This window comes from Galleria mellonella, unplaced genomic scaffold (genome assembly GCF_026898425.1).
Source record: "Galleria mellonella isolate WM207_F2 unplaced genomic scaffold, CSIRO_AGI_GalMel_v1 utg90, whole genome shotgun sequence".
NCBI lineage: Eukaryota > Metazoa > Arthropoda > Insecta > Lepidoptera > Pyralidae > Galleria > Galleria mellonella.
This window is the reverse complement of record NW_026442172.1, coordinates 2,749,321-2,776,810: the sequence shown is the minus strand read 5'-3', so window position 1 is coordinate 2,776,810 and position 27,490 is coordinate 2,749,321. Positions and strand designations below refer to the sequence as shown.

The 27,490-nt window shown below is 31.2% G+C and overlaps 1 protein-coding gene across 2 annotated transcripts in view; it reads left to right on the top strand.

The window, feature by feature from the left end:
* LOC113523309 (teneurin-a) overlaps positions 1-27,490 on the top strand; it is a 423,960-nt gene that overhangs the window by 245,075 nt on the left and 151,395 nt on the right. For both annotated transcript variants that reach the window (XM_031907374.2, XM_031907373.2), the window contains exon 6: positions 27,321-27,420. In XM_031907374.2, the coding sequence (XP_031763234.2) occupies positions 27,321-27,420 (100 nt within the window). The remainder of the gene's footprint in view (positions 1-27,320; positions 27,421-27,490) is intronic.

Sequence of the window (27,490 nt, the reverse complement as noted above, 5' to 3'; positions counted from 1 at the left end):
CAATATCTTTGTCAATCTCGAATGAATTTTGATAGGTTTTATTGTCTTCTGTTTGTTTTTTCTTCTGCGTAGATCCGATATTAATTTTATGATGATTTAACATAAATTTATTTCATAAAAAGAAGAATTTAACTAACAAAATAATCTATACCAATAATAATAAATTATTAAATATACGATAAAATCGAAACCATTAAGATCCTTTTAATCAATTCCTTTACTAGAATCTCAATATTTTTCTTAAGGAAACATGGTTCGAAAAATAACTAAAAAACATTATATCTTTCGTACTAACTTGGTAGCTAGAAGCACCGTGGTAGTCCTGATAGATATATTAACATTTTTTTATAGTCTTTCGATTCCTTTTTTTTTAATTAATATTAGAACAATTTCTTAAAAAGACGCTAATTGTTAGGATTTTAATATGTATGTATAAACGAAAATAAAATCACTTTGCAATTTTATAATTCTTATTTCAAATTTCTTTCTAATTGGGATATTGAAAACACTTTTAATACGTTTCAAGCAATAGAATGAATGAATACCTCAAGAATGGCAACGCATGGGGAGTATCATTGACGAAACAGTATACTCTGTTATGCCCATGGTACTGCTCATGTCTATAGACAACGGTTACTACTTTCCATCAGTTAGGCCGTCAGCTTGTTTGCCATTCTAAGTTACATAAAAAAAAAAAGATTAAATGTTAAGAAGAGCAACTTTTAATAATCACAAATGGTTTTTTAATTGTACATAAACTTATAAATATATTAGAAAACATTATGAACATAAATTATGTTGTTATATGAGACCAAATACTTACAATACTGAATTTTTAATTTTCTCATCTACCTCATATCTACATTACATTATTTATCTCTATGAAATTACAACAACGTGTAAACACTAAATAAAATTAATACAATTTAAATTAAGCCTCCTTTAAGTGAAGTTAACGAAGTGGTTAGATTCTTACGAAACCGCAAGGTCATTATTGTTATCTAGAAAACCTTAACTGGAAGCACATATGAGCGCCAAAGAGCTAGCGGGCAGGTCGGGTCCGACAGAACAAAAGCCTCACGTAATTAGAACGGCCGCGGCAATACATAAATAATTTGCCTCACGTACCTCTTTGTTCGTATAAAACAGCTTTTTATTTAACGCTGTTATATCAAGAACAACACTTCGTGTGCTTTTGATGGCGGTAATCCGCTATCCTTTTATCCTTACGCACACAGGTGTGTGGCCTTTGTTATCAAGACTATCTTTTGATATAACAATTTTATTGTACACTGTCAGGCAAGTACAATACGAGAAAGATAAGTAAGTAGCTAAAAGTATCTGTTTTACAATTGATTTGTAAAAAAAACTTTATCATTATAGCATAAAACCAAATCTTGGCATTTCGGTGGTATCAAGATGGCACTTTATGTGCCTTTGAAGTTTATTCCTTTTTTATCCCTCTTTATAACACCTGCAAGCCGATACCGATAAACAGAAACCCTTTGTGAAAAACAAAACTTCCCGATACTCGATATTCTAAAATTTTACACTTTATTCTATAGAAAAGAAATCCAACGGTAAACGGATCGCCACAAAATACTTGGTATAAAATTTAGTCACTGAAATTTTACTTTGCTGCAAAAGGAAAAGAAATTTTGGGCTTGTTCGCTTAATGAAACAAATTTTCAAGCAGGCAACATCTAAACCTTAAGCCCTTTGTAGTGCGTTCGGTCGCTTTGTCCTAGCTCCGACGGGCCCACGGCGTCCCACGGAGACACTCCTTTGTGCCGCTTACAAAATACTGCTAATTACGATTTAAAAGAATCATCCTCCAATGATTTTGATACGACCCATAATTACTTTATAGATTTCATATTGTATGCCCCTATAGTGTCATCTCAATTATATCGAGTCTAGTGAGAAATAAGCGTACAATGCTTTACACAACACAAAGCTACTGGGTGTGCCAGACGTTCACAGTTATTACAATATAATCTGCAATTTCTGTGTGATGAGTATATTTGTGAACACAATATCTAATAAAAGAGATAACACCTTAGTGCTCTTGGACAACAAGTCATGAGAGGTGCTATATACGATAGAGTATCTATTTTCTGTAATGACCAGACCAGTGTTGTTTACGTCCAAGCGACGCTAAAATTGCTTTCCATCAAGTCATCCATTACAATGTCGACATTCTAAGTACTATAAAGAAGTCAAGTATATATATGTACGTATATTTTTAGACATTCTGATCGACATTTTATTCGTTTTTCCAGAGAAAACAATCGGAGACATTTCAACTCGGTAAATAGTTAAAGACTTTATAATCACTTTTAATTTGATAAGGCAAAGTGAAAAACAAATCCTTTATAAACAAATATATATATATATATATATATATATATATATATTTTTTTTTATATCAACACTCATCAAAACTTCTACGTTTGAGTCCAAACCCTTACTAATAAAGAATTAATATTTACGTAAAAAATTAGCTGTATTTTTCAATCGGACTTTCATAACAAAAAATATTGATTCCTCCCGCAAATACTTCACCCTTGTTACAAGTTACGACGTCAACGTGACCTACAGTATATATCTGAAGGATATTAAGGAAAAAATCGCTACAAAATTTTACGTCCGCCATGCGACACCCCCTCCTAATAATGTCTGCTTAAGGGCCCGGTAACATGGAGTACACATTTACGCTTGGTTAAATGGGGAAAGCTTTTTTCGTGTTTAGTGTCACAAAAACTGTTATTAGCTTGAGTTGTGGGTAGAACTAATGCCCAGGTTTTAGTTTATGGGAAAATTTTAAGTTATTATGTCTACCATGTGCGATGAAAATGTTTTCCATTATTTGTATAAGAAACCTGTGGAGAAAATATTAGAATAGCATTGTATTCTAATGGCCTTTAATTATTATTACTTATTTATTTATTTTATTTATTTATTTCTCTCACAAAATGACAACATAATAAAATTTACAGCTATGTAGGTTACAATTTAAAAACAATCTTTGTGAGAGACTGGTGTACCCGTCTACCGTACAGACTAGGATTACCCGTCTTACAGATCACTAGGCTCCCAAACTCAAGGACATCTATTTTACTTGATCTATAAAGGTAAGAGTATGCAACTTAATAAATGAAATAAGAAGTAAATAATAGTTCATATTGATAAAACATTCTTTAATAGATCGAAATAAAAAGATCCAAATAATATTTATTGCCAATTGTTTCAAATATAATTTCTAGGTATTATATTTAAAAGCTCGAGTTGATTATATACCGAAGTACATTATGAAATTATCAATAAACTCAACGTTTGTAGAAATAATCAACTTTAAATTATTTGAATAAGAAATAACACGTAGGAATAATTTAGACAAACTTATTTTTCTTCAATCTTAAACTTAAAAAATGTTAAATTTCTATAAAACTGTTGTAGCATTTTGTTTAAATTTGAGACATTTCTTATTAACTTTTACATCTAAATGTTTAGATAAATATTAAATAATTTATTGAATTTTTACGTGAGTATATGCTAAATAAAGAATACTTAGAAAGAACATTAACAATGAAAAAAATTTCATGTAATTATTGTTTGAATCAGCAACGAAATCAAAAAGAAGACTATTGAACTATTTAAATAAATAATAGTACTACCTAACAACGGATCTAAAAGAAAAAAAGGCATTTATCGGAAGTGATACATAATTTGTACGAAAACGGACTAAAATGTAAATATAGACTAATTACTGTTTTATCGTAAAATCATGTAGGCACATTTATATAATTTTTTTTATATCTTTATTGACGTTATAATGACGACTTTCGGATTACAATTTCTGTTAATTTTTATACAAATTACGTTCTGTTTTATTAGTTATAACACTAACAATATAATATACATTACTTGTCTATATCAATATATTTAACTTAACGACTCGTTTGATATTTGAATTGCAGGAAAATTGCGCAAATCTACTCCAATTGCTTTAGTCTTTGACTTTCAATCAATAAATAAGTAGGTAATTGTAGATAATCATTGATATTCAGTCTAGACTGTTAGTGGTTTAGCCTGAATTACGTATCTCTTCTATTATATTCTCTTGGGCATTGATATTCTATACAAAATAAATTTAACCTTAGATATTATATTAGTGTTGTTTGTATCAATAATTTAATAAATTGATTGGTATCAGTTTATCAGTAAATACTTAATATTATAAAAAAATACAAAAATATCAAATTTTAAGCTTATTAATAATATAAATATGAATGTCATTTAGTATATTTGTTTGTTGGTTATAGCTTGGTACTTTTACTGTCCAACGTTCTTAAGCCACTTTTTATATTGGTCAATCAATATATTATATAGGTATGGTGAAAAAAGTCACGGGTAATAGATTGATATATTATTATATGTACATAATATGAAGTAAGCCACAGTGATGTAAGGACCCTAAAATTGTATAATGTATAGTACATTTCAACAACATTACAAACAAATTCCGTTAAATATTCGTAATCCACGTCAATAAGTAGGCTGTGCAGACACTTGACGTGCTCCCTTAATGCGAGGTTTGCGTGGACGGAAATGGACATTTTGTATTCACATTGGGGAACAACAAGGAGACATTTTAAGTGTTCCGTCATTAATAAAGAGAACTGTGAATTATTTACAGTCTGCAGCAATTAATAAACAATCGGAAAGTCATCACTGGTCTTACGAAAAATACATAAAATATTCCGTTTATCTCTATCTACTTCAACATTAAATGTAAAGACTCGTAAATTATTAAATACAGTAAAATTTCCTTTTGTGAGAAGCTAAAAGTGACATAATGTTACCTACAATTATAATAAAAACAGTAGTAATTAATTTGCTCATCTATGAAAGGGAGTCATAATATTATTACTAATACATATTAGTCTAGCGTGGTCTAATAAAAATTCTAAGTCCTTCTTCGTCTCAAATACTTATCAATTTTTATAGATAAAATTTTATAGATAAAATTACTTATAGATAAAATTTGTGTATACAAAATTTCATGATGGTCGTTTAAGCCGTAACAGTGACAAAAAATAATAAACTAATAAACAAACAAATTCGTACTCTCACTCGCTCACTAAAACGGCTTTACAGAGAATGTAAAAAGCATTGGTTAATGCTCTCACATCGATAACTAGCGAAGTACTCGTAGATGGAGACATATTAAGACGACTTCAATCACCAAGAAGAATTTCACTGACAAATCACCGTTGCTATCATGAAAACCATGACTGCCTTGTTAAAAGTACACGACCGACGCTCTGTCAGAATGAACTTTTTAAGGTAATACAATAATAAATTTCTATATTATATAATAATATAATACTAATTAACCTTTGGTTTAAAATATTTATTTTCTACAAAAAAAAAAATTACATGAGAAAATACAAAATTTTATAAATAAATTACAAATGTCGGTAGAACAGAAGTTAAAAATTACGTTTAAGCACATTTCAAAAGGTAATAATTTTTAAAATAAATGTTCACGTGGGTACGTTAATATCTACCCACATGAACATAAATTCTATTGCTAAAGCTCCAATTACGTGTACAATTTTTATTGCCATCAGTTAACGATATAGTTATTATCATAAAGACAATATTTAGTAACGATAAAAAATTATAGGTATAGCGATTTAAAAATAAGTATTTTAAATTAATGAATGAAGCTGCTTGATATGTAATATTTCGCCTATTGTATTAGAATCCAATGTGGTAGATTAGTTTGATTGTGTTTTTATCACTTTGTTTTACATTACAAATAATTTTAATTAGACGTAAAACTCGCACAATAAGAAAAGATGAATAGTCTAGTATTACTATTCTGGCTATGCAACTTACGTTAATTACTATATAACATATTCAATTACTTAAACAACAAAGAGACATCACATCAGTAGGTGACCGCACCCGTCACCGTCACGCAGAACCACAAACTGATACACCATGTTTCACGTCCTAAATTTCTATGACAGGCAGAACAGATCTTTACCTATTAATTGGAATATTTTTGTATGATTGAGCTAATGTGTGTTTATTTTTCCTCTAAAACGTTATTCGATTTATGTCTTTTTAAATTAAAAATTATGCTTACAATTTCGATTCCAGCCTATGTAAGGTGAAGCTAAATCTTTTGTTGGTGAATTCCAGTTCTCCATTTGGCTAATGCGTTAATTCATATTTTTTTAAACAATACCAAGTGCTTCCTTCTAACCTCTTTGGGATTCGTATTCATGCACACATTTATAAATTGTATAACTTTACGTTACAGCAAAGCGTAAATAGAGAAATATCCCCTTTGAAAGATTGCATTATAAAACCCAGTAATCGACTTCTTATTTCATTTCTGCAATTTAAAATTAAAGCATATAATATTATATTATATAAATAGACTACAATACTATTATTACGTTACATAGTAGTAAACAAAATATAATGAGACTAAGGCGAGCGGCAGCCGTGGCTCTGTCGACGCGGCGACGAGAGCGAGATGGTTCGGCATTAGTTTTCGCCACATTGAACACGTTGTGGGATCCAACTTATTAGGCGATGTGATCATGCGAGTAATACTCGTTTCATACGTTTTATTGCGTTAGGGTATTGCTCTTGGCCGATACTGTTCGAGCTATTCCAAAATTAATATCTTTTCAGAGGAATTCTTTTACGTTCCACTCGAGCGTTTTCAACCGCTTAGCTCGAATCCATGGAAAATATTTTCTGTTCGTTCGCATTTATCTCAGAAATATTTAGTTAAATGTGTTTATAGTTTACACATAATACTACTTATTTTTAAAAAATCTATATGTGTTTACATCTTAATAGTATGTAGTCATATATACCGCAGCATTTATAGTCTGCGATTCACAAAACTATTTTAATATTTGAGTTTATTATGTATAAGATAACGAAATTGTTTAATTTTGAACTTCCAGATATTATATTAGTGAAACTATAATAGAAGTTATTTACTTGCGCCAAGGTATCTTCCTACCTTGAAACTTTACAATAACATGCGGCACAGAAACTTCTATAATAAGTTACTTTTAATTGTACTATGTACTGTAAGAAATGGCCAATAATATTTCTCCGTGACAGTTGCCACTTTCCATCTGGTGAGTCGTCAGCTTGTTTGTTGTTCTACGTCATATCAAAATTATGTAACTTTTAAAATTTTGTGGTGTATGTTTTGTGATGGTAATATCCGATATCTATATATTGAGTTCTTCTGAACATTGATAATTATCCATTGCTATATCACATATACTAGTCATATGTCTATATTCATTACGAGCGGGGTCTTCTTTTTGATATTATATATAACCGATATTTAATACATCTTTTACTGCATCAATATATCTAACTATAATATATACATATTGTTATATATTAACTAGACTAGATTACACTGGCTGCAGTCACGAATAGATTAAGAACAATTTATCTAAGTTGGATAATTTTTTTTTACATTCTTCTAAGAGAGTCATGAGTCCATCATATTGATATGGGAGATTCTACATTATTTGCCATTTTTAAATCTATATTTCTACAGAAAAAAAAGTCAATTTCATTGGTAGTACGAGTACACGTCCTCCTCTGTTTTACGATTTTAATTCCACTTGCTGTAGTAATATATAGTATTGGAATAATAAAAAAAAAATAGAATGATAATGGAATGGAATGGTAATAGAATAATAAAATAAAACAATAATTAAACATTCCAAATAGATTTTAAACATTCTCATCACTGAGTGATTTGTATAAATTTATATCATAACATAATCATCGTCTAATAGTACGAGTATAACAAATATTACACTTTCGTTTTTATTTTTTTATAATAAATAATTACAATTATATCAATTATTACAATGCACTGCAATTTCATACAACATTTAATGTTTTATATATATTATTTGAAAGACGGGGAACGAACAGAAAAAAAAATATCGTATCTTTTTATAAATCGATTCACATATAAATCATGAGCTCCTTTCGTCCTTCACCATATAAAGACCCAAATTCGCACACAACAGTTGGTTTCGTATTTTCGACTGCGTCTCGCCGACTTTGATTATGTAGATTCCTCTACAGAGGAGATTTTACGCAAACATTCGGATGAAGATCGAATCAGATATGCATGGGATCAGTTTCTTATTCTTAGGAAAATATAGAAAACGTATTATTCCATAAAGACGCTATAATAGAACACAATTTTGTAAAGGCTATTTATTCATTACAATCTAAACCACTAGCACTATTTCAAATACAATTTAACAAAGTTATTTAATTATAACTGAACTTTGATAGGTATTAATTAATGCAATAATGGTCCTTTGATACAAAATCTATTAACAATTAAGAGCATGATCTCCATTAAAATATAAATATTCTTCTTCTAGAAGTCATCTTCAAGTGCATATGTTTACTGGAGATATTTAACTGATGTACATTGTAAATATAGAACAATTACTTACAAGTAACAATCTACGAGTATGCAGATTCTCCCTTATGAATAATTAAAGATTATGTCTTACAAACAACCGGCTTTAATTGTGACAAAACCAGTTTTTTTTTTTTTATCTGAAAACTAAACTACTGAACGAATTTTAATAACATTTATACAGGACTAATCTGTACTTATATCCTTTCTATTAAAAAAAAGAATTTTCCAAATAGGTTTAGGACTGACAGAGTTATGAGGCAACAAACGTAAAAAAAATACAATTGAATTGCGAATCTCCTTCTTTTTGAAGTCAGTTAAAAAGAAGTGAACTACCATAAATCTGAACTAATATTATAAAAAGAATAGATTTGATGTTTTTTTTTATATATATATATTTGTTTGTAATGAATAAACTCAAAAACTACTGTAGATTTAACATGGGCTATATTTTATTAATATAAAAAAGTTCAAAGCTGAGGCAGGTCGTTGTTGTAATTGTTGTAAATAAAATTACATTATGGCTATTATACTTTGTTTTTTTTTTTTTTTTGATTAAACGAAATCCTCTTTTCTTTGAGGCTTATGCATTGTTAGAGTATAACGTTTTCGTTTCTGAAACATTCGTAACACGTGCACATCTAAGAATTAACAATTTAAGGTATAGGTATTTTTAGTGTGTTCTTTAAACGCACCCCTAAGTGACGTTTGAAGGTGAGTCCACCTCAAAACCAATCGAGTAAAGTGCGCGGTGTCCTCACGTCTCCATGGAGTTATTTAGCTGAAACGCTCCGGTTGTTGACAGTAGCTGGATTATCGAACGCTTTCTTCTTTCTTCGAATCTTTGGTTATCTGGATATCAAAGAAATTCAACAGAAAGTAATAGATTTCTTTGCTAAACTGAAACGCTTTGAAATATAGATGGTACTGAATAAACGTTATTAAACTTTTATTGACACCATATTTTGTTGTAATCTTTATATCTCTATAGAAATGTTGGTAGAGAGTGCATTGGCTTGTAATATTGAAATATGTTATTTACCAAAACATTGTATATTTAAATATATGTACAATATAATCTAGTAACTTTACAATAAGGTAAAAAAAAACCCAGGAAATTTAAAATGTAGAGAAAAATAATGTAACACTTTTTTTTGTTATATTTTTATATAATGCATTGGGGATCTATAAAATCTTTACTAATATTATAAATGTAAAACTGAAGAGGTTTGTTTGTTACCTTATAACGTTTTAACAGCTTACACAATCACTATGATTATTTTTTTATTTCCTATTAATTCCTTTTTATATCAATCAGGAAACATATCTCGGTCACACGGATAAAGTCGCGGGTAAAAGCTAGTCCTTATTTATATTATAAAAGTGAGTTTGTTTGCTTATTATCTTTTAGCGCCTTAACGGCTTTAACACCTTAAAGGTTTAACTAATATAAAATTTACTATACACGTGTTATATTAAATAGAGAAGGAGGTAAGCTACACTTTATCTCGGTAAGTGAAAATATCCCAGTCACGCGGAAGAAGTCGTCAGTAAAAGCTAGTATAATATAAATTATATTTTAACATTTTACTGCAAGTGTTAGGTATGCACGGAAGCAGTATAATTTAAATTTCAAGTAACGTTAGTATAGTTCTAACATTAACTTATTTGCTCTAGTAGGAGAAACAAAAGTTGAACTATAATGTGTTCGTACAAGTAACTAATGGATAGGAAGTTTCTCGTATAGGTACTTAAGAGGCCAATTCTTGAGCGAGACTACTTTCTGAGTACACATTAGTGGGCGCCGCTGGATGCTTTCCTGGCTAAATCTTAACTATCTACTTAAGTCAGTGTCAGGGTGAACTCGCGAATGAATTGAATAAGCCCCTCGCTCTCTCCTCGCTTCCCTTTATCTGCTTTCATTACATGAGCTTCATTCTGGAATTCGGTTCAATTACTCTGTAATTTGGTGAATTGACGTGGCATTTTGTCGGCTTCCTGGCGTATTTTGTTTAGAAATGAGTAATTTTCCATCTTTCTATATATTTCTACGTACTTGAGACGATATTTATCAAATCCGATTATTAATTGAATTGCCTCTTAGGAAACATTTTGAGTGCCCATTGACTTCATAATGAACATTTATAATTATATAAAAGTGTTTTTTTTTTTATAAATATAAAAGATACTTGAAGAAATTTTCCTATGGAATACATCCGCCTATGTACTGTATATGTTATCTATTATATTATTTATTAATGTACTATATTTTTTGTATATTTTATGAATATTTTCCTTGAAAGCTTAGATTATTATATAGATAGTGTCTCCATACAAATGTTTCGAGAAAAGCGGGTCGACTATATAGTATGAGTAATCAATAGTTATAAAGTAAATAGTTATGAGTGTTTCTTTATAACTTCTATATTTATTTTGTTTTGTAATTTTTGCATCTTTTTAATGTGTAAAAGCTAATATGATTTATTAAATTATTAAATATAGATTAGGTATAGATAGACATTACATTATTAGCGTAAGTATATAGAACACTGATAAAAAACGAGTCAGCTCATTTGATAGTTAGCTGATAAAAAAATTAATAAGAAGTTTCTTAAATTAGAATTTTTTTTTTGTTAGAAATAATTAAATAACAATTTATAATTTTCAATAGATAGATTAAAATTTATATATTCAATTATATAACTAAGTAGATGCACTTTTTTCTATAAAAGTTCACGAAAATTTATTCTAAGAACTCTCCAGTTTTTAATAGATTTTTAAGGGAAAAAAATATAGGTCTTAAAATACTAAACGGTGACGTTATAAATATCTATGTATACCTTAATGTTTTAAGGCGTTCGATATTAAATTTGGCTGAACCAAACCTTATGGGAAAATATTTAAATTTCAGTTTGATTAGCTGAACCTACGAAAATCGCAGTTATTGGTGGTACTGTTATTTTGTATATAAGTTCGTATATACCAGTATGAACGGTTTTTTTTTTCTTTTGATCTCTTAGAGGAATGTTTATGGGACTTAGGACTTTTATTATTTATCTAAATATAAACAAAATCCACTTTATATTTCAGAGTGCAAATTAATACACGATTTATCTAAACAGCACGTGTAGAATACAGAAATAAATGTAGAGTTTTTTTTTATGGATGACAATGTAATGGTAACCCCGCCTGCGCTATTGGTATACACTGGCGGGCAATAGTAAGAGATGATAGGTGAGTATGAAAGCAGGGTAGTTGGCCCATAGTGATGAATTCATAAAGAATTCAAGATGGTTTCCAGGGGGAACCGCGTGGAGGTCGACCTGATAAGGTGTATTGTTAGCAATAAGGCTATTAGATTTCTAATACTAATAATCCCCTTCCCCCTAATAAGTGGAGAGTAATATTGTTTTCATAACTCAAATAATTATTCCTTAATAACTTATAAAAATGCTTGTATCCATTTTTTATGCGACTTAGAATGGCAAACAAGCTGACGGCCCACCTGATGGAAAGTGGTAACTGTTGCCTATAGACATGAGCAGTACCATGGACATAACCATATGGCTTATATATCAGGTTTAGTAAACTATATCGTATTTATTTATTATATTACGATTACATTGTAGCTGTTATTTAATACAGCTTCTATCCAGATGACTCGAATCCATTGTTCCCAGCTGTTATCGTATCATGGAGATGACAGTTGTTAAATTATTTACCCTCAAATGGATCTGTTTCACCTTACAGGTTACGAAGATCGAATGTGATTCCCCAGAGCTTTAACATTAATATTCTAAAGCAGCAAAATTTATATTTATCTTAAATTCTTTCGTTAAGAGAATTTTTTATGCAATGTAGGATATCAAACAAGCTGATAGCCTACCTGATGAAAAATGGTAAACATTACCTATAGATATGAATAATACAATAAACATCATAGAACGCGCTACAATAAGGTAAATCTATTTTTGTATAAAATAAACTGTATCTATCAAAATACCCATGGTAACAGGAGATACTGTAGAAAACCGCTTGCAAGTAATAACATAAATTCACCATTTAGTTTGTAACCCATGAATTCAGTCAATATTGAAAAAAAAATAGCGCATAAAATTTCGTTTATTACGTACGTGAAGCCTGTTATGCGAGCGAGTTGCAATAACGCTGCGTAAAAGCTTTATTACACAAACGTTGTCAATTTCGATGAAGGTTCACTTCCGCGAATTACTGACCAATGAAATGGCAGTACTACTAACTCCCCCCCTAGTAATAATATAGGACACCGCGGTGTCCTCGTAAAAATATGTTTAATGACCTCATAAAGATTCGATATGTTCGCGCGACGGTACGCTGAAAGCCTCTCTCTCTCCAAGTGTACTTTATATGTATCTATAAATCTGAGAGTGTTCCATTTATTACTATAGCTCTATCGATACTAAAATTACTGTCGCGTTAAATATTAATATTGCTAGTCAATTTTATAATCATTGGCTGGCAAGTTATTGGTTTTTCATAATTTGCTATAATGTACGTAGTATCCCGCAGATGGCAAACTAGCTTTTCATTTTGCAATAAACAATAAGGTTATTCGCTTGTTATATGCAAATAGTATGTCTGGTGTGAATAAAAGCTTAGTTGATAAATATATAAAAACTTTTGTAGTTATTTATCAATATATATTTATACGTAGATACCAATATAATGTTAAGTTTATGATATAATACAATGGAACTTTCACAAAGCCAGATTTTCCCATTGAATTGTCTCGAAATTTCCCCAAGCCCTACGCCGCATGCCGCCCAACAGACACCACCCCCCTTCCCGCCCCTTGCCTTCTCCTCACCGCTATTAACCACAAGTTTCGTTATTAGCGACTGTGTTGGAAAGTTATAAGGGAATCACCTTCATTTAAGTTGAGATTAAATTCTTAGTCTGATGAAATAATTGAGAATCAGCAATTTCGATTTTAGCTTTTATTTTATTTAGGAAGTACTCAGTATTTCAATAATAACGGGTTTTAATAAATTAATAAAATGAAAAAAGGTTTACATATATGAAATAGAAACTTATGTCATTTAATTTTTTAAACAAGTTTGTTCTGGTGTATATATATACTTATGTATTATAGAATGGTAAATAAGCTGATGGCCCACCTGATGGAAAGTGGTAATCGTAGCCTATAGACATAAGCAGTACCTACCATAGACATAACAGAGTATACTATTTCGCCCATAATAGTCCCTATGCGTTGTCATTCCTGAGGTCTAAGGTGTTATTCCTATGTACACTGTCATATCGTACCCTTCAAACCGAAACACAGCCATGCAAATATGTATTTATTTGGAGGAATATTTGTTTTAATGACAGTAGTTTAAAATTATTTGCAAATAATACCCGGTTGAAATAATTTGGTAGATACTTTTTGAGGGATAACAGTGTATGTCGTAGTAACTATAACTATCACAATAACTATAATTAGCTGTGTGGTCCTGACATAGAAGAAACCACTCCTTCCTATCTCTTGGGTGTCGTAACAGCCGACTAAGGGAAGGTGAGGGATGGGCAGCAGCGTCCCTCTTAAAACATCTCTAAAACCTGACTGCGGTTGCCAACCCGCCTGCCAAGCGTGGCAACTACTAGCAAAACCCCCCAAGGGGAGACTTATGTTCAGCAGTGAATAGTTAAAGGCAGATATGATGATGATGATGAACTATAATTTATTACTTTTAGAAGCAATAATACGTTCGGTCAGTTAGACTATTATTTACATAATTCTATCATTTTATCTTTTTATGTAATGAATTCTGAAATGTTGTTTTTTATTTAGTTCTGTTCTGATGACCTTTAACATATAAAAATTATGAAATCATAACACGTATTTTGTCATTAAATCATTCGTAAATATGTTAAATAATTTAAAAATGTATTACACAGTTAACCAACATTAAATAAACAGAAGAAAGTGACGGTAAACAATAAATTAGACACAAACTTTGTGCAAACTTGGTACAATCTTCAAAGGCCCGTAAACGAGATCAAGTAATTTAAGGCGAAATAAGCAAAATTACTCTGGCATTGTCGGCTTTTCAACAACGTTACGGAAAACCGTTTCCACAAGTATTTCCTTAAAATTAAATTTAAAATTATAACGTCATTCAATTCATAATATTTCAAATAGCAATAACAAAATACTCGACAGATAATCCTATACTTTTACGTAATTCGTATGACAATCCATGTTCTCGGACAAAACTGATGTCCGTCCTTTCTTTGGTATTCAGCGCGCGAGTTGTGGAGGAAAATTAAGGTAGGCCGCAACGGACATGTGGACTTTGATTCCATGCCGATTTTTATATGTAAAAATAGCGGTCGCCTCATATGGTATTCATAAAGGACCCTAATGCAAGACTCTTTACTGAGAAACATTTTATATTGACCGGATACTTGAAAACTTCTCTGTTCTGTTTTATAATTTAATATCCTAATAACTAGAATATATATTTAAGAAAAATTACAAAATTCTTCCATAGTCTGTATAACGGAAATATACAAAATATTAAAAGCTTTATTAACATTATAAATGTGAAAGTGAATTTGTTTCTATCCTCTTTGTATTTTAAATGATCAACTAATTATCATGAAATATAACATACACGTAGTATTAAATACGCATATTTAACATACAATATTTGTCATGAAAAAACATTTTTTATTTATCTCTATTAATTAATTATCACAATCACACGAACGAAGTCGAAAACGCTCTTAATATTATTACGAGTAAAATAAATGTGTTTAAATAATGGTTTTTCACCAGAATTTGAACCTGCATTCAGACACGCAGTATACACGTCTTTGTTTAAAACCCTCGAACGAATGCCCATTCCAAAACAACCCAAATGATATTAATGGCTAGTGATTAATGGCGGCCCTCGTTAGTTTTCTTGTTTGAACAACAATTAGTTACTGCGGAACTAAATCAGAGAGGAACATTTTTGCTTCCCCGCTCGTCGACGTCGCGCGTCTCCAGGAAGCACTTTCATTCCATCATAACTTTGAAAACTTATCTTAGTTAGGAACGATCAATTTTCATTTTTCGTCGTTTATGAAATTTCTCTGAGGACAAAAATAGCTCACTTGTTTATTCATAAAGTATGTTCCACAATCATATAACAGAGTAACTCAATTGATATGATTATATACACCTTTTCCTAAATAAAAAGCAATTTGCATAATAAGTTTTTTATGAGGCGCCATTGTAATCGTTTTTACATTACTTTTTTGCAATATTGTACCCTCTTATACCTAATGAATAACACGAATCCGCCAGATTTGTTTCCATTCCTTCCGCTTCAGTTTCGTATTTACATATTACACAAGCGGAAGACCTGCGTAATACATTCGCAAGATGATAAACAAAACGGGAAGTTATAATTTATAGAATTTCGACGGTCGGTACGTAGGTACAGCAAGGGGGATCTATTTCATCTCGGGCACGTCGTATTCTCTACTCTAAAACATCTGTCAAAAATTATAATGATATTAGAAATATACATGCTAATGTATATTTACTAGGGGTAGGATTACCTACCCCTGCAATATATATATATATTGCTATATATTAATATAGCAATATTTATATATTTTAATTATAATATATATACTGGCCTAATAACGAATTTGTTAAAAATCTGTTATCTAAAAAATAATATTGAATAACAAACTTTTATCATATACGAAAATAGATATCCAACCGATATGGGCGATATCGAATGGGTGACCTTTTTCTCACCATCAATGTTCTGAGGAACCCAATACATAGATATCGGATCGGTATCAATACCTATGCCTATTATTTACAACTAACTTCCAAAAAAATGTGCTCAATTAACCTGTATTTTTGTATGTGTATGTTACGTAGTCCTTTCGACTATAACTTATTTTGATTCATTTTCAAATTGAAATTAGCTTTGGTACTTATATATTGGTCCTATAAAAAAAAATTAAAGTTTAAATTCAATTTTTTCCCAAATCAATCCCTAAAATCTCTACATAAGATAAACGTCATTTATTATTACCTTCCCAAACTCACATTATTACTTCTCCATACTCAGTGTGAAGGCTGGATAACAATATTAATTATTTATCAGGTTACAATAACGATATCGAATATATAGGTTGTGTTACGATGGTCCGTTAAGGTTCGATAAAATGTATGGTGTCTTGTTGGAAGGTTGAAGTGGCGAACGAAGCGTTGGGTCTTTGTAGAAACATCGATCATGCTCAGAGGCCGTTCTCGGCAGATTGATTGCTGGCGCCGGGTTCCCACTCGCCACACATAGCTCCAAAAGAGCGGGAAGCACTGAGACAAAAATGGCGAGAACAAACAAATGCGCTGTCGATAGCGTGACACTACGATTGATAGTTAGTGGTTCGGTATAATGTAACTAAAACAGTAGTCCACTCAATAGGTTCTCTGAAATAATTGATTTTAGTAAGATACAATGTTTTTCTCTGTTAACTTAACTAGTTTTTTTTTTTTTTTTTTAATTTTAATTTTGTGATTAAAGTTGCGTTTATTTATTAATTAATACTATTATTGAAACACAATATGGGAGACTGTTCGCAATTCATTTTTTTTATATAATTAATATAATGTGTTTCAAACAATTTCACAAAATTCCTTTGCTTTGGAAACTGCAGTTCTAATTTTCGCATGCAATGAAAAAAAGAATAAAAGAAAAAGAGACATATCTGATGACTCCTCTTTTAGATTACTGTTTTAACTTCTATACAAATTCTACAATTTTTCTTAAATATCGTCTAGTTATAATTTTAATATATTTGTTAAATGTCCCACTGTTATATGTCCATTGTATACATACAAACATGTTTTCATTTACTATATATATATAGAGGTTTATTTAGTTCACTTATTCGGATAAATATGTAGATAATAGTACTGGCAACTGAGAAACGCACGCGTTGCCATGGTGACCACAAATAACAGAAAAAGTGAGTTCTTATTAAAATGTTTGTATAACAGGACAACGTTTTTTATTTATCACAAAATTAATTAAATAAACCGAGTAGTTCCTCAAGATCCTTAATCAGGATTATTCATTGGTCTAATCGAGCCGGATTAGAGTTCAGTTTGGTGTATCGCTAAACTCCTGAATGGCAGTGGATCATTGCAGAAGAGTTTGCCCTTAGTACAGCAGCTAGTGGCATCGGTAGCGTCGTTGTAGTGAGAAACTAGTTGCAGACAGTGGCGGTATTTGGAGTGAGTCCAATTTACGTTACTGTAAGGCGGAGCGGGGCAAAGAAGTTCATTGAGGAAGTGTCTACTCGTCAAGGTGTGAGTGAAGTTCAAACTGTGAGTTCTATTGTTCATTATTAGTGATAGTGAAGTTCATCCATATTGAAAGAAGCTAGAAGTAATCAGATCAATTCAATTTCATATTCCACTCATCGGAAACAAGATCAAGTGCAAAACGAACTGTAATCTTATTTTTAAGAAAGTATTAATTGTAATAATATGCAATATTATTACATAGAATATTTTACTCAAATATAATTAACAACGTAGAATTGTAATTGCAAGATAAAATGTGTTAGTTTGAAGAACATGTGTCCGATTTTACTAAGAATTTTGTATTTGGAACGTTTAGAACATTTTGATTAATGTAGAAATGTTTATGTTTTACTTTACAGATTAATTCAATTACTCCATGTTAGTTGACAAATTAGTTATTTAACATTTTGTAATAATGTATGCACTTTCTATGTTTTCTAGATATGCAAATGTTAGGGTTTGATATGAAAACATAATTATTTATACAGTAAGGTTATATGACTTAAGAGTAATATTTACCTAATAAAATATTATTTGTAGTGTGCGAATAGTAAATTCATAATAAATATATAGGTAATAAAGTAAAGTTCCGTAACAATAATTATTCACTGATGGTTATAGTTACTTGTATTGTTATTACCTTTATTTAGTTATTTAGATTAAAAATGGAGTCTTTAATTCACGTTCAAAATGATTTTTACACACGAATTAATAAGACTAGAGCTAATTTTAAGAAATCTCCTAAAAGTCGTATTACAGAAGAATATGTAGAGAATAGATTAAAAATAATAGAAGAGTTGTGGTCAGAGTTTAAGTCAGGTCATAAGGAGCTTTATAAATTAGCAGATCCAAGTAAATTAAAACTTCATAGTTATGTTACCGATGAAGTATATTATAAAATGGAAGAAGTATATTTAGATCACAAATGTGAATTGATAGAATTATTAAAAAGTCTTATTCCTGAAAGATCAGATAACGAATATTTATCTGCCAGTGGTGATAGTAATTCTGCAGGTGCTAAGTCTAGCCATATCAGACTGCCTAAAATTAATATTCCTATATTCTCAGGAAAATATAGCGAATGGATTACTTTCCGCGATTTGTTTCAATCTATGATTCATAATAATTCATCCTTAGATAAGGTACAAAAGTTACATTACCTTAAGGGATACCTGACAGGCGAGGCAGAGCAACTAGTACGTCACATATCTGTGTCTGAAACAAATTATGACTTGTGTTGGAAACAACTTGAAGATCGGTATAACAATAGAAAATACTTATCTCACTGTATACTTACAAGGCTTCTAGGTCAAAAAAGTGCTGTTATAGAATCTGCAGGTTTTCTTAAAGACTTATTAGATACTTCTACTGAATGTTTAAATGCTTTGGTCAACATCGGAATAAATGTTTCTTCGTGGGATATTATTTTAATTCATGTACTTGCGTTAAAATTAGATTCCGAATCACGTAAACAGTGGGAATTAAATATAAGTTCTAATACAAATGCCGACATATTACCTACCTTTCAACAATTTAAGGAATTTCTTACCAGTAGATACAGAGCACTAGAGTTTATTGAGCCTAATAATAGTAATAGACGGTCAGATTCAAGAAATTTAGTACAAAACTCTGTTAAAACTAGAGTACTACATGCAAATGTATTCGAAGTAGTATGTGAATATTGTGCTGGTAATCACAAGTTATGTTTCTGTAAAGAATTTAGTTCAAAAGGTTATGACAAAAGACATGAGTTTGTAGCAAACAATCGTATTTGTTTCAACTGCTTAGGAAGTAATCATTCTGTAAGATTCTGTCAAAAGGCTACAAATTGTAGGATATGCAAAAAACGACATCACTCTCTTCTTCACCCACCAAATATGACTCCAGAAACTATCAATCAAGGTGTGTCGATACACAAGGTCACTGAAGTTGCTACTACAAACAATGAAAATGAGCCCATAGTGGATTCATTAGTAACTTGTTTGGGTACAAGTGAGTTAAGAAAACAAGTACTCTTAGCTACAGCTCTGGTAAAAGTCAAATCAAGTTCAGGTCAATATCAAGTTGTTCGAGCCCTCATAGATCACGGTTCACAAGCCTCATTTATTACAGAAGCTACTTTACAGGAATTAGGGTTGAAAAGGTCATCTGTAAAGGGTATTATCTCGGGACTTGGTGAAAAGAATAGTTCAGTAGCTTCACAGGGAAGAGTATTATTGGAAATTCTATCAATGTATGATTCTACATTCAAAATTAATGTTACAGCTCACGTGTTAAAACAAATTACGTCTCTTCTGCCAGCTAAACAGGTAGCTGAAATAAATTGGGTTAATTCAGCTAATATTACTCTTGCGGATCCTCAATATGACTCCCCTAATAAAATTGATATTTTATTAGGTGCAGAAGTGTACAGCCAGATTTTACAAGACGGAATAATGAAGAACGCGGCTGGATCCACTTTAGCACAACATACATCTTTAGGGTGGATATTATCTGGATCTGTTGAATGTACAAATGTAAACGAAAATATAGTAGTTCTACATAGCCATATAGAGGAAGATCATATGTTGAAACGATTTTGGAAACTGAAGTCAGAGAGTATGAATAGTTCAAAGAAAATATTGAATCCAGAGGAAGGACAATGTGAACGAATTTTTACATCTACCACAAGACAGGACAAAGATTGCCGATATTCTGTGAAACTACCTTTATGCGACGATGATACTTGCGAGGGCGGCAAATCACGAAAAACAGTAGTGGAAAAGTTTACAAATCTGGAAAAAAGATACAAAAGAGATAATGAGCTCAGAAATGATTATACAAAGGTAATTAATGAATATTTAACTTTAAATCATATGAAAATGATGAAACAACCCGATGATGAAGTAAGCCAGTCAGTTTATTCACCACATCATACAGTCGTTCGGAAGAAAATAATCACTACAAAGATGAGAGTAGTTTTCGACGGTTCCTGTAAAAATGAAAAAGGTATATCATTTAATGATAACTTGTTAATTAGTCCTAAGTTACAACCAGAGTTACGTCATTTTATTATACGTTGGACGCATCAACCAATTTCTCTTACTGCAGACATAATTAAAATGTACAAGATAGTTAAGGTAACAGACGAAGATACTAATTATCAACACATGGTATGGAGAGAAAATATAGATGATGAGATACGAGATTACAAACTGCTAACAGTTACATTTGGTACATCATCTGTCCCATATTTAACAGTGAGAGCTATGAACCAAGTAGTAAATGGTGAAAAGGCTGAATATCCGCTTGCAGCAAGAAGAGTAAACTATGAATTTTATATGAATGATTTAATAAGTGGAGGTCAAACTATAGAAAAAGCATTAAAAATTTATTATGCAATGAGTGCACTAGTAAATAAAGGCGGTTTCATATTGCAGAAATGGATAAGTAATAAAGATCAACTAAATGAAATGATAAATAAGGATAATGAAGAAAATAGAAAAATAGGAGATATTAAGAGAAATGTGAAATTTAAAATAGACAATGTAGTATATTTGAGAATAAAAGATAAGTTCTCCAGGTCCTAAACCTAGCATATAGTAAGGAGGATGACTTACCTTCAACAAAATGGCTTTTTGGCAGAATAGTACAAAAACATCCTGGTACAGATAGTACAACTCGAGTTGTCTCGTTAAAATGTAAAAATGCTATTATAAGGCGCGCAGTGTCTAAACTATGTGTACTTCCAATTGTCAGCGAGTAATATTAATAATTTGATTTATATACTTAGACAATATTCTAGTTCATTTGTATTAAGTTAGTACCGTATGTTAAGTCCTATAGTTCATGTTCTTTAGTTCAGTGGTTTCATGGTGGGCGGTTTTTAAAAAAAAAGGACATGTTGTCCTTGGTGGGCGGAATGTTAAATGTCCCACTGTTATATGTCCATTGTATACATACAAACATGTTTTCATTTACTATATATATATAGAGGTTTATTTAGTTCACTTATTCGGATAAATATGTAGATAATAGTACTGGCAACTGAGAAACGCACGCGTTGCCATGGTGACCACAAATAACAGAAAAAGTGAGTTCTTATTAAAATGTTTGTATAACAGGACAACGTTTTTTTATTTATCACAAAATTAATTAAATAAACCGAGTAGTTCCTCAAGATCCTTAATCAGGATTATTCAATATTAGTAAGATAACAATTTTTTTTTTCAAATTTGTAAACCCTACAGTTTTAAAGTATTAATAAATTAAGCAGTCAATTAGGAAAAATCCATATAAAAATGTAGATAATATATTACTAGTGATATATAATAATTATAAGTAACTTAAATAAATTCTGAGTAAAAATAATAATTAAGCATCACAACTTAGCTCTTAAAATGTTTATTAAAAAAATGATAACATACATAGAAAGTACGTCGTAAAATGGGATAATAAGAGACAATTTAGCAACAGTTGCTATACGTAATACTCTCCTTACCCACACATTCCCCTAAGTAATTTTACCAAATTCGAGCTGGAAGCAGGCCTACTGCCTTCTGTTGGATTAATTAGGTTTGTTCGGCCAGGTTCATCTCATGACGTCAGCGTTGTGAGTCGGAGTAACAAATTTACACTAACATATAACTACAGATGGGCAAAGCACCGGGTTTAAACCCGGTGCTTTGGTAAAAACCCAATAAACACCCATAAACTCCCATAATCACCCAAAAAAATAGGTTTTTACGTATTTTTTTGAAAATATGTAAGTAATACCAATAAATTATTTTTATAAATTGTATTGATCAATTCTACAATATTAAATAAAACGTTAACTAATAATATTTCAGGAAATTTTAAAAATCTATATATAATAAAATGAAAGTAATTAATTTTCAGTGTTTTCATGTTGCAGTTGATCAACATGTTGGCCTTTTGCTTCCCGTAGATACTTTAAAATTTCTTCATAACACCTCGTTCGCACACATGGCCGTATATATTTAAATTCTTGAGCCACTAACAGTCCGAAATACTCATTTCTTTTATCCTCTTCTCCATAAATTAAGCATTTAGAACAGTTTGTTTCTTCTTTCAGTAAATTTTCTTTTACTTTATCCTCGTTTTTTTTCTTTGTTGCGACGACGCTGGGTAAATCATCTGGACACTGGGTCTCACTATCGCCAAATATATTTGGAGATCGGCTTCGGCTACGGCTTGGCAGACATTTTTTTCTTTCTACAATTTTAAATTAAATTTATTAGAATAAATGCTTCGAACACACGCGATCTAAGTACCTTTTGTGTTTATTATACCTTACCTACCTAGGTATAAAAAGAGTACTTACGTAGATTTTCTTTTATTAACTGTTTTATACGAAGATCTTGATCTCTCAAATTAGCATCCATTTTACTTCCAGTGATTATCAACTAAATTAATAATCCACAAAGTATTAAATAACGTTTTTATGAAATATTTAGCACAAAAACAATACCCTTTAAATATCGATCGTCAGTAACTGTGGCTGACTTACCTATATTCTAGCAAGCAGGACTGCCAGATGTGAAGGGGAAATCCCCAATAAATTGTTGCATGTGACTGATGATGTGAGCATGTTCGTTTCATAATAAAAATGTTGCCAGGTAACCAAAAAGTCGTATGTTTTTGTGCGAATTACGATCATAATCTTTACGATCGTACATTAAAAAATAGACAAATAATAGTATGAGTACGATTTAAATCGTATATCTGTCAACCCTGCTAGCAAGACAGCGACAAAATCACGTTGCATAACAATGTAGCCCAAGCTTATATCTTATGAAATATACGGAAGAGATACGGACTTAGAAAAAACAGAAATGTTGTTCTTTGTGGAAGTCATTGATGAAATTCTATGTATTTTAGCCCGCAAACTTTCTTCAAACAAAAACAGCGCCATCTAGTATCGAGTTCTGTAATTATCTCTTTGTTTATGGATTTGAAGTAAGACCGCCACGCATGCAATACATTATGACTGGGGATTCCCCTATTCGTCGACGCTGAATATGAGGCGACGACAATCACTGTCAAACGTGTTCACTATTACTCTGACTCTGGTAACGTGACTTCCTGGTAACGTGTTAGGTAGGAAAAGCAGTAAAAAAGTGCATATTAAGGGAGCAGATTTGAAATAATATTTATACTTAACAAGAAATAATTAAAGGTAAGTGGATTTTTGAATGATACAATTATATCATGATCACTTAACAATTTTAACTTAAAATTAGATGTATTATTACAAGCTTTTATTTAGCTTGCGTTATGTAAATAAAAGTATGTAGGTATGTTCGTATGTTGATGCAATTATCCTCAATCCTCAACCGACTGGGATAAAATTTTCCATACACGTTTATTTTGGATGATAGTGCATAGTTAGCTGAGAGTCGTCATTGGATAATAATGGTGGATAGCCTAAGATGTGTACTAGATATTTATTTTTAACATAATATGCGTAAGTACCTAATCGAATTAAAGAAGTTGCTGAGAAAAATACAGAACAATACGATAATAAACTAGCGTCTGCGTTTAATCCTCCGAGGAGATGTAATTTTACAAAGGTTTTTTGTATTTATTTTATTATTTTTTTAATAAATTTATTGTAAATAACAAGAAATAATCATTGTAAAAAAATAGGCACTCTATTGTTGAATTTTCGTCAGACCAACTAATCATCGTTCATTTTTTTAGGTTCAATGGGGAGACCTAAAGATTTACGCATATGGGAGCACTACCGTACTTTACCAAACAAGTCTGTTTCTTGCAAGCTTTGTAATAAGGTTTACAAATTCAGTAATGCTGCCAAAATGCTTCAACATCTTATCACTTGTCCAAAATCTCCAGAAACATTAAAAGACTCTATGAAACTTATAAAAGATAGCTCGTCCAAAACCAAAATGTCTGGACTGTCAGAGATAGAGACAAATGATTCTTTTATAAGCCCCTCGTCGTCTGCTAACACTACAATAAATGCTGAGTTTCAAGACACCGATGATCATATAAAAACAGAATTAGCGAGAGCTATATTTGTAACAGGGACGCCATTATCGATGGTGCAACATCCTTTATGGATACAATTTTTCGAAAAATTGCAACCAAAATTTAAAATACCTTCACGTAAAGCTTTAGCGACAAAATACTTAGATAAAATATATAGAGAAATGCGTTTTGAGTTAAATGAGGAACTAAATGCTTGTAGTTACTTACACCTTCAGTGCGATGGCTGGTCTAATTTAAGAAATGAAGGAATAATAAACTTTCTTATATCAAAACCTCAACCTGCATACGTTAAAAGTTTGAATACAGAAAGTAATCCTCACACTAGTGAATACCTTAGCCAAGAAGTTGAAAAAGTAATGAAAGTGTATGGAGCAAATAAGTTTCTTGTACTTATTGGCGATAACGCTAGAAATATACAAAAGGCATTCGAATTAACAAAACTCAAATATCCACATGTTGTTCCTCTCGGTTGCTGTGCACATATCCTTAACTTGTTGTGCCAAGATATTGTAAAGATACAAGAAGTAACTGTGTTTATTATGCAAGCCATAAATATAATAAAAACTGTTAAAAGGAGTCAACGATTAAGTTCCTTGTTGATAAAATCAAGGCAGGGTGAAGATTCTACACAAACACTAAAATTGCCTTGTGCTACAAGATGGGGAAGTCATGTTACTTCGTTAAAAAGTTTGAAAGCAAATAAGATAGCTTTGCAAATATTAACAGTTAGAGAAGATGTGGTAATTTCAAGAGATATTAAAGATTTAATTCTAAGTGATGATTTCTGGACGAAGACAGGGGAATGTATAAGTATTTTGGAACCAGTCACTGAAAGCATATTTTACTTAGAGAGCGACCAGAATCGTTTGCATCGCACATACATTACATTTAGAGATGTACAAGCTAAGATACGTTTTGCATTAAATGAGATTTCGACATTGAGCGAAGAAAGCAAACAGCAGATTCTAACATCAGTATCTTCAAGATGCAATATGGCAATGAGGCCAATACATTTTGCAGCATATATTCTAGACCCCAGGACTCTAGGAGTCGAACTTACTCAAGAGGAAGAACTTAAGGGTATGGAGTTTATCTACAATTTAAGCCAACACTTAAGTTTGTCAAATGTAATGGCAGATTTGGCGTGTTATAAAGCTAAAGAAAACTTTTGGGCCAGAGGATTTGTATGGAGCTCATTAGATAGCATTGAGCCCCTAATATGGTGGAAAGGTATTTGTGGTTCCACTGAGTTAAGCAAAGTAGCGATTCGTATTCTATCAGCTCCCTGTACTTCGGCAGCCACTGAGCGTTCCTTTAGTATCCAAGGCTACATACATAATAACAAAAGAAATCGACTTACAACTGAAAGAACTGAAAAAATTTCATTCATTTGTTATAACTGGAATCTTAAACATAAAGCTGAATGCGAGGACATTCAGTTTAATGAAGAAAATACCTTAGAAGCTTTCATTGAGCAAGTAAATGAACATAACAGTTTAGACGAAATAGAGCCTATCGAACCTATACAATTCATCGCTTGTAATAACTCTGAATCTGACAGTGATTGACTGTAGTTTTACATTTTACTTTCATCTCTTTCTTAATAAACTCAAAATCAAATTAAAAGTTTTTTATTCTGTAGGCTGCATAATAATATTGTCTATGTCCAGTATAGTGGACGTCTTGCGGCTGAGATGACGATGATGAAGTACAAAATCATAAACACCCAAAAATTTGGGTGTTTATGGGGTTTAAACCCAATAAACCCAAAACACCCGGTTTTTACCCACCAGACTTTAAACCCACCCAGGTGGATTGCCCATCTCTACATATAACACCAATAACATTCTTGTAAAAACTTTTTATAAAACCTTTATTGTGCATAATTTATATTAGATGCATTAAAAAATTTAATATACAATGGCGGAGTTATCCCATAAAGGGATTTCTTACAGTTAACTTTTGAGAAGTCGAAAGAACTCTTTTTAGGGTTCCGTATCAAAAAGGTACAAAAACTATATTGCGACTATAGTGCGACTTTGTCCATCCGTCCATCAGTCCGTCCGCGTTATATCTCAGCAGCTATCAATTTGATGTTTATTTCGCATGAAAAAGCAATAACGTTCGACGTATAAGTTCAACTCGCATTTGAGCAATTTTTTTAATTATATCGCGGTAATAACGATGAAAAAAAAATCTAATCAAAAGATAATGTAGCTTTTTATTAGCGAATAAAATTTTTGGATTCGATTAAATAATTCAAGAGATATCTTATATGTTTTCTCTGCATCTTTACCTCATGATTTCAGTAACTTATACGAAGTACTTATGGCTAAAATGTTATAACCCATCTCATTCATACATCAATAAATTTACAGTATCTATAGACTATGTCTATTTTTATCAAGTATTGTAATTATTCAGATTCAATTTCAATTGTTTCAGAATTCGTGATGTCTGAAGGCGCCGGTGCAGCGAGCTCGTTTCCAGCACGTTCCCCTATGTCTAGTTCCACTACGGGACATTCGAGCTCTAGTCATCACAGGTACCGTTACAACTAAAATATTTTACTAAAGTAAAGCACATTTAAATAATTATTCAAACTCATTCTGCTC